Source organism: Rhagoletis pomonella, unplaced genomic scaffold, assembly GCF_013731165.1.
Source record: "Rhagoletis pomonella isolate Grant_MI unplaced genomic scaffold, Rhpom_1.0 Rhpom_scaffold_00013, whole genome shotgun sequence".
In the NCBI taxonomy this organism is placed as follows: domain Eukaryota; kingdom Metazoa; phylum Arthropoda; class Insecta; order Diptera; family Tephritidae; genus Rhagoletis; species Rhagoletis pomonella.
The window spans coordinates 22,640,387-22,656,487 of NW_023458567.1; the positions used below are offsets into that span (position 1 = coordinate 22,640,387).

General features: G+C 35.4%; 2 protein-coding genes across 4 annotated transcripts in view; one reads left to right on the plus strand and one right to left on the minus strand.

The window, feature by feature from the left end:
• The window catches only part of LOC118748995 (flotillin-2), a 516,275-nt gene that overhangs the window by 486,546 nt on the left and 13,628 nt on the right, over positions 1–16,101 (minus strand). The gene's annotated exons all lie outside the window — the stretch shown is intronic.
• LOC118748246 (glucose dehydrogenase [FAD, quinone]-like) lies at positions 11,374–13,320 on the plus strand. Its single transcript, XM_036482622.1, has 2 exons — positions 11,374–11,500; positions 11,570–13,320. Exons 1-2 carry the CDS (start codon positions 11,374–11,376, stop codon positions 13,318–13,320), a joined length of 1,878 nt encoding a protein of 625 aa, XP_036338515.1.

Below are 16,101 nucleotides of genomic sequence, written 5' to 3' on the forward strand. Positions count from 1 at the left end.
TTTTTTTTTATCAATACATCGATATTTAGTTGAAAAAAAATTAATTACAATGTCCGTTTTTATTGTTTCTCGTTTTCAGTGATTTTTTTTTGGGCATTTTTTGTTGTGTGACAGCACCGACATTTTAGTTCAATTGGTTTGCAAAGCAAAAAGTGAGGTTGAAGTTGACATTTTTTGCAACTTAAAATTCAATCTTCTTAAAGACTATAAGCCTCCGGAGGTGGGGGTTTTCAAATTTACAATCACCGCTCTAAACCCCCTCACTTTTTTTTTTACCGGGTTCCGTATTTCCCAAACCATTTTTGGTTTGCATAAACAGCTTAAAGATATTAACTTCGGTTGCCCTTCATTTTAAGCAAGACGAGCGAAGACCCTTGCTATCATTAATAGCTTCCAGAATTCTTCCTTTCAAACCAGCACACTTTGGAAAACAATCACAGAGCCAGCACGATAAGTAGCATTCAGAATCGCTTTTAACTTGGCAATTATCAAGGTCACACTTCATAATGAAAAATTAATAACACTTATGGCTATAAAAAGGCAAACAAAATACTCAAGAACAGTTTAGGAGGTTAGTTAAAATTAGCTGATGTATTTAGCTTTAAAAGAAAGCAGCGAACAGTTTGAGAATCGCTGTATTATGAAAGTCAATAAACAAAAGGCAAACAGCTCTGACAGGAATTACAAAAAAAAAGTAAACAAAAAGAGAAAAGAACTAAAACAATTGCAGTTACAAAAGAATTACTTGTTCACAACAACAATGATACCAACAGATGACTCGGTAAGATTACATACATATATGTAAGCTGACCAATCGGCCTCCTTTGAGGAGGATTGTCCTCCTCAAACGTGATTTGTCCTCCTTAAAAATATTGTCCTTCTCTGTCCTCCTTTTGACCAAAAATGTCCTCCTTTTCCTCCTTTTCAAGTTTTATAGCAGTCATGAAATTTTAAAAAAATTTCGTTAAGAATATTATTATTTCCTAATTGGAAAAAAATCATTGGCCCGTAGTCATAGAGAAGTTGAAAAAGGTTTTAATGATTTAAATTGTGTTTTATAGTAATCACCATTTTAACTGTTTCATAGTCAACTTAAAATGCATTTTATGGCAAATACAGAGTTTTAACTTTAAAATGAGGAGAACGTGATTTTAAAATGGTAAAATAAGGTTCTAAGTTCTGTTTTTAGCTGTTGAAGTAGTAAACGCAGTTTTTTAAATTTTACTAATATTTTTTAATATAATTTTTTATTTTTATTTTATTTTATTAAACTTTATATTATTCTTTTTTAATGGTATTTCATATAATCATTTCAAGTAAATCAAATTTTTTGGAGTTTAATTTTACTTAAAAAGGCCACAACAACTATAATTAAATAAACAAAATTTAAATAATAATTTAAAAGAACAAACCAAGATGTAAAAATTTTTCTTGGCAGTGGGATTCGAACCCATGACTTCCCGGCTTGCTAAATCCGCAATTCTGCTGCGGACACAGCGTGAATTAATTGAAGTACTAATATTTATATATCGCCGAGTAATTTTTTTTTTCTTCATATGGATAACTTTGTTCTGTCTCATCTTAACAAAAAGCTGTTTCAAAGATGTCTGTGATTGACACAACTTAAAAATCTATTCTAAACTTAAAATTTTATTTTAACAAGAATGAGTTGAACAGCGTAAACTTCTTTTAGCCTTAATCAATAACACCTAATACGGCTTTCCCACGGCACCCCAATTACGTTGTTCGCGCTCTCAAGGCTCTGTTATGCATACATACTTGGCAGTACATTGCATGCTTTGGGATCTGTCACATAATAAATCTGTTTAATGAGCTGTGTATATAACAGATTAGCCAACACATAAACGAACAATGCTAAACATGGAAGTCTGTAGGATTTCAAATGACATTTCACACTTTGACAGTTCTCTTTATTTTTCATTCGCTCAATTGTTTTCTGGCGCTAATTTTGATATGAACAAAATGTGAGTTATATTTATAGATCAAAATAGTTATTTCATATATTAAATTATGTTATTTGCTTTGCAATAGGATGGATGACGAGAAATTAATTGATTTAGTGCGCTCCAAAGAAATTTTATACAATAAAACAATGACCGTCTACAGATTGTCCGACAGAAAAGTGGCAGCTCGGACTGAAATAGCACGGGAGCTTGGAAAGGCAGGTAGTTAAGTTATTTATTAAACTTAAGGACTTCAAAGCCTGATAATTTAATTGTTTAGGGGGCCAGTGCAACAAGCGGTGGATCTCACTGAGCGAGCGGTATTCGAGGGAGCTACGGAAGATGGATGATCCATCAGGAAGTGGGGCGACAACTCAGGTATATTGGCCGCTGATGGATAGCTTGAGTTTTTTGAAACCTTTCGTAAAACAAAGACCGTAAGTAATTTGTTTATTAGCGTAAAGTTTTACCATGCTAATATGTACATTCATACATTTATGTTTACATATGTACTTATTAGAGTCCAGCGCAATTGTATTTGCCGCATTTCATTCAATAAGTACTCCTTGCATTGTACTCTACTCCCAACACATTGTTACTTTTTTTCCGCATACATACACTACTTGGCGTTGAGAGAGTAAATACTTGACGTACTTGCTATTACTCCACCAAAGTACGTACTCTACTTTCCCTCATCGCGTACGAGAGATATTTGCTGCTGCCAAAAGGGAGTAGCAAATCTACTCTCTGTATACTTGTAGTACGGTAAGTACTTGCGTATTAAATTTCAATTCTGGTTGTTAGCCTACTAGTTGATATCGTTTGCAGCGCTGGTCAGTGAAATTGAAAGAGTAAAAATAGAATATGGAAATCGACGATGTAAGGAAATGTTTACGGCCTTATTTATAAAAAAAATGTAGATTTAGACAGTTGTTTAATGTGACATTTTCATAAAACTTTTGTATTCAAGCAGCTTTTTAAATCTATGTATGTACTTAAATTTTTATGAAAGTATTATTTCTCGTCTCTAATTTTCTATAAAACTATTTGCAGTCATTAACCAACAAATAAGTTGTCAAAAACAATAACTTAAGCAATGCTGCTATACGAAATAAAATTATTAGTGGCAAATCAAAATTTTGAAAAGTGCCGATTTTCACATTCGATAGTTGGACATGGTAGCGACGAGATGTACGAGCATTTTTTTCTTAAGAGCTGCATACTGATTTAAGAAATTTTTTATAGAAGAAAATTTATTTTCCATTTATTGTGCGTAATTTTATATGAATTTTTAGTTTTTCTTGAGAGCCTTTACAAATAAAAAAAATTTCGGAATATGTACATACATATGTACATACATACGCAGCCATATAACTTGATTTCAAGAGAAACGAATTTTCATTTGGCACGTTCAGAAGGCGAAACAGCTCAGTAACTGGTGCGATTGCACCTTCTGAACGCGTTGTTGCGTACTTCTGATCAACTGAATAGTTGCGTGTTAGATGATCGTAATATTTTTCTGATCATTTGAGACAACATGTTGGTGTGTACCTTTGAGAGTTGAATTTGACAGCTAATGTATGAAGTCGTTCAAAAGACGCATAAGGATCGCTGATTTTTGTTTAGCAACGGTTGCGCTCAACTGCTGCGCCTTCTGAACCTACCTATTGATAACTTTTTTTTTTTGATAACACTGCGACAGCTCAAATTGGTATTGAGTAAACCCAAATGCAAGATAGAGTTTTTGAATTTCATTGAGTTTTTTTAATAAATACTAAAATTAGAGGTGTATGAATGGCGAAAGAAAAACTTCATCCGATTTTTTTAAATCGAAACTGCATTTTAACATATGTACATATGTCCATGCATACATAAATATATTTAATATGAACCCATGGTTTCAATCGTCAGGGTTTTCCCCACAACTTGGTTTTGCCGCAGTGAAGCGACAGAACAAGTGACGAGAAAAAATATATGCGGACACTTACATACAGTGTTGCCGTTTTGGTTACTTTTAACCAATTTTGGTTATTTTTTTCTTGACTGTGAAGTTGTTAATATCTGTCCCGTTTTGGTTATTTTTTAATATTTACTGTAGTTTTTAATTGACATAGGCCAGCTACACCTGTCGAGGTTGAGGAGAGTAGCAGCAGCAGTGGCAGCCCCAGCAGTGAAACCAAGTGAGAATATTTGGAATGAATGTATTAATATTACTTACATATGTATGTATTTGTTTTATAATATACAGAATACATAATATACATGGTCGACTAAAGACTACTTCAAATGAATACATACTTAGATAGCAGGGTTGTTACGAATATTATTCCGAAATAAAAGTCTTTTCCGGATAAAAAAAAACCGCTTATCCAAATTAAACAACTTTGGTATCAAATGAAAAAGGACTTAAATAACTTTAAAACTGAAATGTCTAAACGAGGAAAGCCAATATTGAAAAATATTTCAACAAAAAATGTTATTTAATTACCATAGAAAAAACCTTGTGTCAGGTATATGCATTTCTTTAAATAGTATTAGATTATAAAAAATATATAAATAGAGGTCGTTGTTTAAAAGCTATTTCAGTCCTCTTTCATATGATGCCAAATTTGTTTAATTTGGACAGGCCGTTTGTTTATTATCCGGAAAGGACTTTTATCTTGGATTAGTATTCGCAACAAACCTGTTAGATAGGACATATATAAATACCTCGTATATGCAGAACCCAATACCAGGTCATGTATGTACAATAAAAAGGGATTTGGTTATTCTTTTTCCATTACTGCTTACTTTATTAATTTAAGTTAAGATTAATAATAATACTCTTATAGCAAGTAGGCTCAGTTAAAATAAATACCATTCCACAGTTTTGAAAAAATCGGGTTTTTGGGCTTTTTTAAAATTTATTTACCATCGTATAAGCGGTACTACGTTTGGCGTATTTCGCGCTGAGCGACGATATAGTTCAATAAGTCCAATTTTTAATTATTTAATCTTAATCTTAAAATATATACAATGTGGTTGTTCACGCTGATTAGGTATTTTATTGATTCTTATAAAGAAGTTAGAAACTGTGTACCTATGTACTTATTCAAAAACGTCATTTAGAGACTGGTAATGTTTACGAAGATATTAACATTCATACATATGCATCTAATAAGGGAAAACTGATTTTATAAAATATGTATTTACATATTACAGCCTTAAAAGAATTTACTTTTAAAAATGCAAATAAAAATTGATTTTCTTTAGTTTGTTAACTTTTTCTATACGTATTTAAAAAAGAATTTGTGATGACCTGAATTGTTAAACCAATAAAAAAGCTGGTTATTTTTCCTTACGTTTGGTAACTTTTTCGTCTAATCTTGGTTAGAAAGTTCTTTGAGCGGCGGCAACACTGCTTACATATATATGTATCTATGCACATACGTATCTATGCACATACTTATCTATGCACATACGTATCTATGCACATACGTATCTATGCACATAAGTATGTATCTATGCACATACGTATCTATGCACATACGTATCTATGCACATACGTATTTATGCACATATGTATGTATCTATGCACATACGTGTCTATGCACATACATCCGTATGTACTTAGGTATGTATATCAGCATTTTAGTTGAAAGTACGTTTTGCTCGTCGCTCTCTTCATCGCTCCACTACATTCCTGTCCTTAGTTTTTTTCAGATACCACAAATGCGCGATCCAGAAAATTCTTCTATCATTCTTGCCACAAATGTATGTTTTCTTCGAAAATACTCAAGTACTACCAGTAGAGTACTCTACTGTCAAATACCTTTTACTCGCAGTAGTTGCGGAAGGCAAAGTAAATACTCTACGCGTGTTGCTATTGATCGGTAGTTTACGTACGCTTGCTGAAACTGGTTTATGCTTACTCACAATTGACCCGAACGATGAAAGTAGGGGATGGAAAGTATTTGCGCGGCGATCGGATGTCTTGTTGGGCCGTTTAAATGGAATTGCGCAGGAGTCTAGTACTTATACACATTTATACACATGCAAAATGCATATAAATTTCAGAACTCGATGCACCTTTAACGTATTGGAGGAAAGCTCGTCCTCATTGCCATCGCCTGGATCGCCGATATTGTTCCCGATAGAAGAAGAGTTTCTAGATGTTCCGGCTGGTGACCCAGTGGCATCAACGCCACAATCATCAACGAAATTGCCGAGAAAAAGGCATAGGACAAATGATGCTGACGACGAATTTAAAGAGGTGTGTCAGATGTACAAAGAAGTACACAAAGAGCGGCAGAATGAAAACAAGGCCGTACGTGCTTTTGGGGAGATGATAATCGCCACGATAAGCGAGATGAGCGATACCAAGCCAACAAAAGCTATGCAAATTATAACTAATACTGTCATGGAGTTGAAACTAGAGCCCGATTTCTAACGTGAATCTTTTGTGTAAATATTTTTATTTCGTCACTAAAGTTTTTGTGTCTTATAAGTGTACATCCGAGTACATATGTTGTATGGTTTTATAACGGCCTTCGACGGCCTTTACGTTTCCTATTCTTTAATTTATTTTTTTAATTAATCAAAACGACGATTTTTCAGAATAAATTTGCTTATACCAATGTGGACATAAATTGCGTTATGACCTCTGAATCTGTAGCGGAATAAGTGTAATTTTTTGTTTATAAAGTCAATTTGCAATTATGCAAATATCTGTGAGTGCAATTAGCAATCTTTTAAGTTAAATTTCAGCTTTTAAAATAGAGTTCTCAAATAGGCGGCGTTGACTTACATTTTTTTGTTAGTTTTCATATGTGAATGCGTTAATAAATGCAATTTCTATTTGAATGTATTGTCAGGAATGTATTCCAAGTACCATTAAGTATTTTAGAAACAAAAAAATTTTGACTTTCATCCAGCTAGATCTGCTATCCGAACCACTGTGCGATATATATATATATATATTTATATTTATAACAATATTTATTTTACTGAAATGTAACCGCCCCTTGATTTAAAAAGAAATCCGCCAATCTGTCCCTCATACGAAATGCTACAGAAGTTGCGTTGCATCGTGAAGAAGTTAAGGCCCGTCCACATAGAACTTTGGCGTTGCGTTGGCGTTGGCGTCGCTTCAACAGCTGACTATGAATACATGAATTCAAATGCAGCCGTCCACATAGCCAGAATTCGACAACGCTCACGCCAACACAAAGCAAAAAGAGGGCCAACTCTCAACTTTTCGCGTGCGTCGCTCGTCAGCTGTTGCAAATAAATAAAATTATGTGAAATATTTTTCCTTTTTAATCAAGTGCGGGCAAGAAATATCGTTTTTAATGCAATTATTGATATGAAATATTAATTTATCTGTCGTTAATATGTTAATTTAGTGGCCCAAGGATTCGCTGCCAAGCATTTATTGTAGCAAGCATAGAACGTGCGTTCTGTCAAACCAACGCCAACGCCAAAGCCAACGCGAAAGTTCTATGTGGACCGGCCTTTATTGATGGCAATGGACCACCAATACTTTCCAACTCATTACGCCATTCTCCATTTACTGCGCCATGCTCCGTGCTATATGCGTCCACATATTGTTCTGGGCAATACCAACTTTTGTGATCGTTAAGCATCACAAAGTTGTGCAAAACTAGACACGCCAACACAATTTTCTCGCAATTTTCTGGAAAAAGAGAGTATCATAGACCGTTTTAACTTACATTGACGTTATTACAAGGCGTTATTCTGCACTAATTTGTTGCTTGGGCTTTTCGAGGAAAGCTCGCAATGAATTAAGTAACAAATTGTACACTGAACGGCGCATCCTAGTTAATAGAAAAAGTTTTCTATCGACGGGTTTTGATTTTAAGAAGACTTTCTTAAAATACCCATTTGGCATCCGATCGGGATGAATCGCCCAGCGACGATTCCGCCTGCATTTTTTTCGCTTATTTTGAAGTCGGCAAATATTAATGAAACCCAAATCCAAAAATGTTTCATCCATGTCCTGGCCGATGGCTGAGTTAACTTAGGGTTGCCAGACGTACTGCTTTTGGGAGTACACGTACTCCTTTTTATTGCAATGTACACCCTTGTCCTCCCAAAAAAATATGTGGAAATGTACTCCTTTATTAGTTTTGTACTTCTTTTGTTCTCCTTTTTCCAGCTATTAATATTTTATCATATACAGGGTGTAAAATAATAACTGTCGCACAGTTTTTTTTTTTGTTTTTAATAAAAGGGACCTTTATAGATTTTGCGAAAATTTGATTAATTCGTTTTTAAATTTTAACCTTCATTTGGGCTTACCAGCGGGTTTGGGAGAAAAGCACGCAAGTCTTCATCGGTTACTTTATTACATATCTTCTGTAAATATAGGCTAATTTCCCCCAATTGGGTCCTTTATACTCCGTCTTTTGTCCAACATAAGGCCTCATACTCAGCAATCGAAAAGACTCCGAACTGGTGACTAGGAGGGCATTCATACGACCAACCCTATACAGTTTTTTTTTTCTCTTTTTTTTTATACAAAGTCTAAGAAAAAGTACACCTATAAAAGATATACGAGTATTCGTTTTCTCATCAGCGCATTAATTTCTCGAATCGATAAATTGTTGCTCACCCGATGCAACCTCTGAAAATGTGAACCCAACTTTAAATTTTGGTTCTGTTTTGGTTCATGAGTCCGATATATTAGATACTTCAACCAAGGTTTTGGTTTTCGCTAACAGTTGCTTTTGCTCTATATTGTAGTGAAGTTTCACACTCGGAAATGTAGTGAAGTTTCACTCTACGGAATAAAAAATTTATTTTTACCGGTAAGATAAGAAAATGAAAACACTTTAAAGTGAGGAACAATTTATCTGCCCTGTTAGTAAAGGCAACTTTACTGCTTACATTAGAAAACGGCCCTTAGTAAGCAAAGTTAAGTGTGATAGTGAAAAGGTGTAGGCATGGTCGTAGCAAGGTAGGTGCTCGGGTATAAAAATCAGAAAAATATTAAATTAATTATAAGGCTTAAACTAAAAAACTGGCCATATATTCAGAGAGTTTGTAATTCTTTTGAAGAATTTAGTTGGGGAAAATTTCCTATAAAGGCGGTCATTGAAGAGGTGGTGAGCGAAGGGGGGAGTGGGCGTAGCACCCCAGACCACCTTGGCCCCTGTGGGTCCCTAGGGACGCCTTAGAAAAATCGCCAAATATCACAACTCCCCCTTTGATCAACATCTCTTTAACGACCGGCCTTATTGGAAAGCCAGCTCATTTAGTTATTTATTTTTAACACTTATTGTTGCTTTGAAAAATATTTCTAAAATATCTTTGTTTATTTGTATCTAATTAAAGGTAATTTTTAACAATAAATTGCACAAAAAATTAAAAAAAAAAGATTTTACTCCTTTTTTAGGTCTTGTACTGCTTTTTTTCTATCGAAAATATAAATGTACTCCTTTCTCCGTTTCAAAATCTGGCAACTCGAAGTTAACTCCTGTGAAAATATATTGTATTTCGATATATCTTCATATGGAAGTGGTATTACATTTAACGGATTAATACGTATCGCCCGACAAGCGACGATATTTATTTTCATTAATATTGCACTTACTCTGTGGTTTTGGAGAAAATTTTATGATTTTAAAATGATCAAAATAGTAGCAAAATTAATGTAAGCTGCAAACAGCTGATGCACTGCCAAATATGCATAACAGAGCCTTCAGTCGTAATTCGCCATATTAAATTTTGAGAGCGTTCCCCGGAAATTTCGCCATTTATTCTTATTACTGTAAACGATTAATTCTTGTATATATACATATATTAGGGTTATCCAAAATAACTTTTTTTATGTTATAACTTTTGAACCGTTAAATAGAGTTATAGAAAAGGCATAAAGGTTTTTTTCTAGGCATATTCTTGTAGGGCATTAAATTCCTTAAAAAATTACCCTGGAGTTGGTTGTCTTAGAGACGATTAAGAGTATTAAATATATTAATGATATTCGCTGAACTAGATATAGCATTGATACAAAATTATAATCGAACTTTAACGAAAGACGAAGAACAAAAGCAATTTCTTTTGGAAGTAATAGAATTACAATCAAATATTTTAAAAATAAATAGCGAAAACTTGTTAATATGTGGCGGTCTTATAATTATGCCACGCAGTGTACTATTAACTTGTTTGACTTTTGTTTAGAGAACCTTTGAATTGCTAATTTATTTGTTATTTATGTTATGTTAAAATAAATATAAAAATTCGTTCTCCTGGAATGTTGAAAAATTCTGGTCACCTTACATATATGTAATTAAAAGTGTAATAAAATTGATTCAAATCAATATACAAGAGAATAATAACTTTCGGTTAGCTTCATTTGCATAAAATGCTCGCTGGTACTTTTTATCTGAACCTTAGCTAATTATTAGCGCAAAATCATTGAAAATATGAAGCCAAAACAGAGCACTTCACAGCTTGACGTTTGCGTTAGCACACTTTTTTCTGCAGAGTACTTAATCAAAGAAATTAGCTGTTGACTCGATTGTACTTACTGTATATGCATGTATATGTATATGTATTCTATAGTATTCTGCAACTACGTATTCCATGCGCATGTGAAATTCCTATCTCGTAAACTATTAAAAATGTTATATTTATGCAGAAGCAAATGTTTCGGTGTCCCCATGTAGCTAATATTACAATCCAAATGTTTAAAGCGTTTCTTCTCGAAATCAGGTGTTTCGACTTAGAGAGTTATTGCTTTTGACCACAGAATTTTCAAGTGAAAAGGAGATAAAAGAAAAGAGTGTAAACTACTACATCAAATATTTTACGTACAACTGTTTGTTGAAACTGGTTTATGTTTAGTGTAAACAAAACCTTTCAGCTACTGGCCGACTGCCATGGCGTTTGGCTAATCAGCAATTTATTCAACCAATAATGTACATATGTATGTATGTAAGTGTTTCAAATGAGAGCGCAAGGTGTGCAGATATCATATGTTTGTATTCATTTTTTTTTTGTTAGTAAACAAATATAATTTTGCCGGTCTGTGAAGTCTTGCCTTATATGTTTTTTTTTTTCTTTAATTTCCTTTTCTCACTTTTTCTGCGACTAGCTGATATGTCTTCGCTGAGATCGCAATTGTAATGAGTTAACAGTGCCGCCACTGCTGTCTGTTAAATTAAATACTCGTAGTATGTATCTTAACAGCGACACCTGTTCGGGTGGTGACAAATTCAAACACTTTACACAAATTAATTTGGGTTGCGCATGCTCCCACCAATATATGCGATTCCTTGATGAGCTTATAAATAAAGCCGCAGCGAGGTGTTGACCTGCATAAGTAAATACACGCCAAACGAGCGTGCGTAAAAATTAAGCGTTGGAATATTTTTAATAAATTATAATCGTAATTTGTATACTTTCAATGGAAATTCTACGCGTAGCAGTCATTTGTACTGCTCTTTTACTGCGCTCCGCGGCCGCTGTAGAAGTTTTAAACAATATTTTTCAACTCGGACTGGCCAACGTAATAGAACAATTTAATTCGGCTGGTAGGTTGCGCTTTGGAAAATCGTGCTTTTGTTGAAATTTATTTCAAACCTGTCCTTCTTATCTTGCAGTACCCAAACAAAATGACGTATACGATTTCATTATTGTGGGCGCTGGCGCTGCAGGTTGCACTTTGGCTAATCGGCTGTCCGAGAACCGCATCTGGTCCGTTGCGCTCCTCGAGGCTGGCGGTATTGAGAACATCGCACATACTATCCCCGTAGTGACGGGCTTCCTGCAAGGCACACATTCCAATTGGGGCTACAGGTCGGTGCCACAAAAGCGCGCCTGCTTTGGCATGAACAACAACGAGTGCGCATTGCCACGCGGAAAGGTCCTAGGCGGCACCAGTTCCATCAACCACATGATCTACAACCGCGGCAATCGGCGCGACTATGACAGCTGGGCGGCTGCGGGCAGCATAGGTTGGTCGTACGACGAAGTGCTGCCATACTTTCTCAAATCAGAGAATGCCCGTTTAGCTGGCTTGGAATCATCACCCTATCACAACCATTCTGGGCCGCTGAGTGTCGAGGATGTGCGCTTTCGCACCGATTATGCACACGCGTTTGTACATGGCGCACAGGAAGCCGGACATCCACGTACAGATTACAATGGCGAGTCACAATTAGGCGTTTCATACGTACAGGCCACAACGCAAAATGGACGACGACACAGCGCCTATCGCGCCTTCATAAGACCTGTGTATAAAGTGCGTCCAAATCTACGCATTTTCACTTTTGCGCACGCACTTCGTGTACTCATAGATCCGGAAACAAAGATGGCTTATGGTGTGGAATTCCTGCACCAGCGAAAGAAGCGATACACTTTTAAGGCGCGTAAGGAGGTTATACTGTCCGCGGGTGCTTTCAACTCACCGCAGCTCTTGATGCTGTCCGGTGTCGGACCTGCAGACAATCTAAATGCTATTGAGGTGCCCGTGATACAGGAGTTGCCCGTGGGCAAACGCATGTACGATCACATGTCGCACATAGGGCCTGTATTCTTAACCAATACTACAGGACAGACGACCTATCCCACCAGCATCACCTTGAGTGATATCAAGCGCTTCTTTCTGTTTGGCGACCCGGGAACTCGCCTCTCCAGCATTGGTGGTGTAGAGTGTTTAGCTTTCATTAAAATACCCAGCTCTCAAAGGCCGTCCGATTGGCCAGATGTCGAATTGATAACAGTGTTGGGCGGCATCGTGTCCGACGATGGCACCGGACTGAAAGAGGGCGGAAATATCCGCCAGGATCTCTACGACCAGTTGTATCTACCTTTACAGCTGGCGCGACAAGAACACTTTACTGTGCTGGTCATGGATTTCCACCCTAAATCATTCGGACGCATTTGGTTGCACAATCGAGACCCTTTGCGCGGGCCAGTGATTGATCCCCAATATTTCTTCAACGAGGAGGACATCGAACACCTATTAGAGGGCATCAAAGCAGCCATACGCATCGGTGAATCACCAGCCATGCAACGCATTGGCGCTCGGCTATACGATAAACTAGTGCCAGGTTGTGAACAATACATTTTCGGCAGCGACGAGTACTGGCGCTGCTCCATACGGACTTTGTCCTACACGCTGCACCATCAGGTGGCCACATGCCGCATGGGACCGGCAACAGATAGCACGACAGTGGTCGATCCGCAGCTAAAGGTGCATGGCATTCGAAAATTGCGCGTTGTGGATACGAGCATCATTCCCTTTCCGCCAACGGCGCACACAAACGCGCCGGCTTTTATGATTGGTGAGAAGGCGGCCGACTTGATACGCGGCGAGTGGGAAGGCGGTAAGTGTAATGATCAGGTGTAAAAATTAGATTGTTGAACTGCGAGAAATATGTAGATATGTATGTGTGTATAAGGTTTTTTGATAAATATTAAATATTTATTTAATATATTTTTTTTCAGATTTAAGATTTTAAATTTAAATTTCGTTTAAAACTAATTAATTTTTTCACGCTAAACGAGAGGTTGGCCATAAAACCAGTCCGACGTGAATCGCAATAAGACTTGTAATTGCTGCGACAATAAAATATGAACTCCAATGTAGAAAAAAATAGCAAAGGGTGAGTAACAAACATGTTTATTGTCTGCTCAAGCAATCAGCAAAGGCACTAACTGAAATTCGCGTGAAAGGAACGGGCATTGTGTTTTCTAATTAAGTGGCAAAATAAGTAATAGACTCATTAAGTTGGTCAAAACGATGTTATTGACTTTTTTTATGTCAAATATGGGAAGATAATTACTCAAAATCTCAGCACCTTAAAGAGATCAAACTCAGATTAGAAGATTCTTTCCCTGTAGCGCAGAATGGGAATCAGTTCAACTGGTGTCTGGATGAAAATTGTTAATGATGTCTTCATGATTAATTGAAAGATAATGATAGTTATTTAATATGATTAATATTTATTATATTATTATATGAAACAGTATTTTTAGTGCTAATAATCGTATTTAATTTTTAGTCATTAATATTTAAAATGAAAAGAGTACTTAAGTATATACTCTGTATTTACATACAATTTTTGCTTATGATCAAAAAATATGGTTTTTGTTTTGTTTTCTTTTTGCCACTTACGTGATATAGTTATGATACTTAATTAAAAAATTTCATTTACCTGTGTACATTAGGGTGGTCCTTAAATGTAGAAAGCAAATTTTTATATCGGATTTCCTAAGCCTCAATCCCTGCGTCGATGCTACTATAGTCGAAGGTATCACACAAAGATATCATACAAATTTTGGCCCCGATTGGAGCCGGTTAAGGCATGACGCACGGGGGTCAAAATTCAGATTACCCTATGAAGACGTCTTGACCGACTCCAATCGTGACCAAAATTTGTATGTGATATCTTCGACTTTAGTAGTATCGATTTGGGGTTTAAAAAAAAAAAAAATGTTTTTAATGTTTTGAGTCTCCATGGAGCATCTGGCCTTGGACCCCATTGCGACACGCCTTAACCGACTCCAATCGGGACCAAAATTTATATGTGATATCTTCGACTACGGTAGTATCGGTTTTGGGTATGAGTTGGCAGAACAATTTCTTTTAATTTTTTTAGTCTCTATAGAGGAATCTAAACTTTGGCCTCTGTGCGACACGCCTTAACCGTCTCCAATCGGTACCAACATTTATTTGTGATATCTGTGACCGTGGTATTACCGATTGAAGGGGTGAGACTGAAATAAATCGTTCATTTGATTTTTTTAAGGACCATCCTAATGTACATTAGACTGCATCACCAAAAAAAAGTTGCAGTTTTTCCGCCGGGATTGCAAAATTTGTTATATTTTAAGAAGTCCACCAAAATATTTCGGAAAAATACTAAGATTTTAGTGAGCTGGACCGATTTGAAAACACCTCCAAAAATGGAGTTTTTTATGAATAAAAATGGTTTCTTAAAGAACTTTTTGAAAAAAGTCCCCTCAGATGACAAAACAGATTAAGCTTAAAAAATCTGCATAAAAATACTTAAAAATCTTTTCAACGGAATCGTAAGAACGAGATTTTTGATGCTGTTTTTTTACTTTTTTCATAGATTGATTTACGAAAACCTTGAATAACTGGGCCAAAACTATTCTGATTTAGACTTAAGGGATCTCAGTGGAAAGGTATTTTCACACTGTTTTTGTTTCTGTCCAAAAAAAGTCATTCGTATCCCAATTTTTTATTTTTCAAATACCAACACATCTTAATTCAACTTTGAATAACGTTCGTTCATCCTACCTTTCTCTGTCATCCTTTGAATGAGTTTATTAGCAAAGAAATAAAAACGATGAGAAAAAACCTTTCCAATGACACCTCTTAAGTTTAAATCGGAAGAGTTTAGGTTGTGTTATTAAAGTTTTTCTGATACCAATCTTTGAAAAAAGTTAAAAAAACAGCATCAAAAATCTCATTACGATTCCGTTCAAATTTTTTTTAAATTTTTTTTTTAATATTTTTATGCAATTTTTTTAAGCTAAAACCGTTTTGACATTTGAGGGGATTTTTTCAAAAAAAAATGTTAAGAAACTATTTTTATTCATATAAAATTCCATTTTTAGAGGTATTTTCAAATCGGTCCAGCTCACTTAAATCTTAAAATTTTTCCGAGATATTTTGGTGGACGTCTTAAAATATAATAAATTTTATAATTCCGATGGAAAAATAGCACCGATTTTTTTTTTGTATGGGGAGTGATGCAGTCTAATGTACATACATACATATAATACATATTCCCTACGATATGTGTTTTTAATCTCTCTTTTAAGGACGGATACAGGTATTACTTACTTGTTGTATGCAAGCTCATTGCAAAAGTTTGCAACAGTTTATATTCCCCTACATAAATATGTATGTATGTACGTACATACACATGGCGTGGACCATAACAAGCATTCTCATACACATATGTATATAAACTTAATACGAAATGAAAACTAGGTTTTAATACTACGTGTTGAAATTAATGCACTAAAATTTTACTATTACTATTCAATGGTAAGCGAAATGCAGCTGCTCCAGTTTTATATGTACTTATGTACCGAAGTTGTGCAAAGGTCACCTTCATATTTGTCTAATATTAGTTCAAATATTTTGCATTAGCAT